Source organism: Bactrocera latifrons, unplaced genomic scaffold, assembly GCF_001853355.1.
Source record: "Bactrocera latifrons isolate USDA-ARS-PBARC rearing strain unplaced genomic scaffold, ASM185335v1 scaffold_16, whole genome shotgun sequence".
Lineage (NCBI taxonomy): Eukaryota > Metazoa > Arthropoda > Insecta > Diptera > Tephritidae > Bactrocera > Bactrocera latifrons.
The window spans coordinates 2,673,342-2,675,610 of record NW_017535074.1 but is presented as its reverse complement, the minus strand read 5'-3'; the positions used below and the strand labels follow the sequence as shown (position 1 = coordinate 2,675,610).

Sequence of the window (2,269 nt, the reverse complement as noted above, 5' to 3'; positions counted from 1 at the left end):
TTTTTTTGTCGATTACCACTTTTTACTTACTATAAGTAAAATTCCTCAAAATGTAGTCAATCTGCAACTATTGAATATTGACCTACATCTCATGCTTTCATGTCGACTCTAGAAAGCATCTCACATCGCCTACTGAAAAAGAAAACGAAAATAACAGTAAATCCGCTCTTCTTTCACTCCAACWCACTACACACTCATTAAAAACTTCCGGCGCTCACAAAGCGCATGGTATCACCAGCACATTGCAATTAATCGCTTCTTCTACTTTACTGCCATTTTGCATGTGGAAAACTTTTCCCCACTGACTAGCCGCCTTGGCATTTTTCAGTCCGACTTCGCAGAGAACTTGCGCACCACAGCATCAATGACAGTTCGATTGCCTTAATTACTGATGAAGTTGCGCTGTTCTCTCTCTGCTGGCAGCTGCACATTTAAATAGTACATAACCGTCTCTACCTTGGCGACTTGGCGAACTCTTCGCTGCTTGCTTTGCGCCCAAGTTCTTGTGTTCGTATGTATTGAGGTTGACAACTGCATGGCATTGCAGTTAAATTGCTGTCGCTGGTAATTCTTTGCATGCTAATTTTGCGGAATGCCAATTTGTGCCAATTCGTACGGTATTTTGTTTGCTCTTTCCCTCCCCCCAYTTTCATTTCAATTTTTGAGAGCTCCTTCTCATTTTTTTGTGAAATCTCACTGGCATAGTTTGCGAAAAAACATTTAATGGCAAAAGTCACCAGGCATTGATTGATTTTGGTTGCAGCATTCGCTCGATTGCTTTCMTTTCTTCTTCTTGCTCGCTAAACTGGGGCAGGCAATAAATTTTATTCGAACAGTAGTTAGTTGGGAAGAGGAAGAAATGCTCAAGTGGGGCGCTTGGATGAATTCTTAATGAGTGTATATGTATCTGATTTTAATGTATGCGATTTTTGAGAGTGATTTGGTAAAGAATATTGATGAGTTAGATGGCAAAAAATTATAGCAATGAATGTTACGTATACGCCTAGTATCACATAAGCAGACTCTTGTATACACACAAGCCAAAATTTATTTATTTATTTTTATTCATTATCATTATTCAAAAATATATTGATCATTTACAATATTTCAGAAATTTTTTTTTACACATTTCTTACCACAAAACATTTTTATAATACTTTTATATTTTCTATAAATTTCTAGGTRCCTCAGGATCGCACAATTGTACGTCGCGTCTTACGCACAGTATCGCTGCCATTATTTGTCTGTATGTGTACAATTTCAAGTTGTGGTATATTAGTAGCCTTAGCACTTATTGTATTCAACATATGGAATAAGCATAGAAGGTGAGTACTTTTTAGATTTGTACAATTCCGTTCAAATTACTTAAAGCTTGAGAAATCTTTAGCGTTGCAGAGAAATATATTTGAACTATATTTTGGTCTTCTTATTTACTTAATTTTGGTTTRTTAGCGTAAAATACGTTGWAGTTTWSAAAATRCTTTTTTTTTTAATTTTATAAAAACCAGAAAGAATTAGAAGGCACGCATTTAAGACCTAAAATTAACTACATAAAATTATACTACATAGAGCTACTGCAAAATATCAGGTGCATAAAATATARGAAAAATAAACCTATCTAAGCTCTCAAATTAAATGCTCGGTAAAGTGTCACAGCACAAAGAACAATTTTATAAACCTATGGAAAATTACRAAACTTAAAAATTAAATMAAAAATATATTTAAAAATGCATCAAAATAGGTTGGGACTTCCTTAAAAGCTCTATTAGATTGCGTAAAACGGTATAAGAAAAGTTACAAACAGAGTTGCCACCTATCAAAAAAATAATTTGATTAAGCATATAAAATGGCATTTCCTAAAAAGCTCTTTTAAATTGTCTAAGGCTGTTTAGAAAAAAAAATTGCAAACAGAGTTGCCACCTAACAATAAAAATAATAATTTTGTTAAGCATATATAATGTTATTAGCAACTTTTCATGGATTTTTTGGAAACGGAGAACTTCTCGCAAAAATATTTTGCAAAACAATTTCATAAATTAATCTAAAAGAATGTAAAAAAAAAAATATTGTTCAAGAACTTTTTAAAAAGGGTAGGATGTTCTCAAAAGCTCTCATAAATGGCGAAAGGCTGTTAAAAATATTGCAAACTGAGTTGCCATCTTTTGATAAAAAATTAAATTTAAAAAAACATGTAAAATGTTATAAGCGACTATTCATGGATATTTTTCGGAAAGTTGCCAGCTCTCAAAAACGTTTTAATTAGCGATTT

The 2,269-nt window shown here is 32.7% G+C and overlaps 1 protein-coding gene across 1 annotated transcript in view; it reads left to right on the top strand.

The window, feature by feature from the left end:
- The window catches only part of LOC108966348 (gamma-aminobutyric acid type B receptor subunit 1), a 118,110-nt gene that overhangs the window by 73,878 nt on the left and 41,963 nt on the right, over positions 1-2,269 (top strand). The window contains exon 7 of the mRNA XM_018929197.1: positions 1,183-1,325. Coding sequence (XP_018784742.1) covers positions 1,183-1,325 — 143 coding nt within the window. The remainder of the gene's footprint in view (positions 1-1,182; positions 1,326-2,269) is intronic.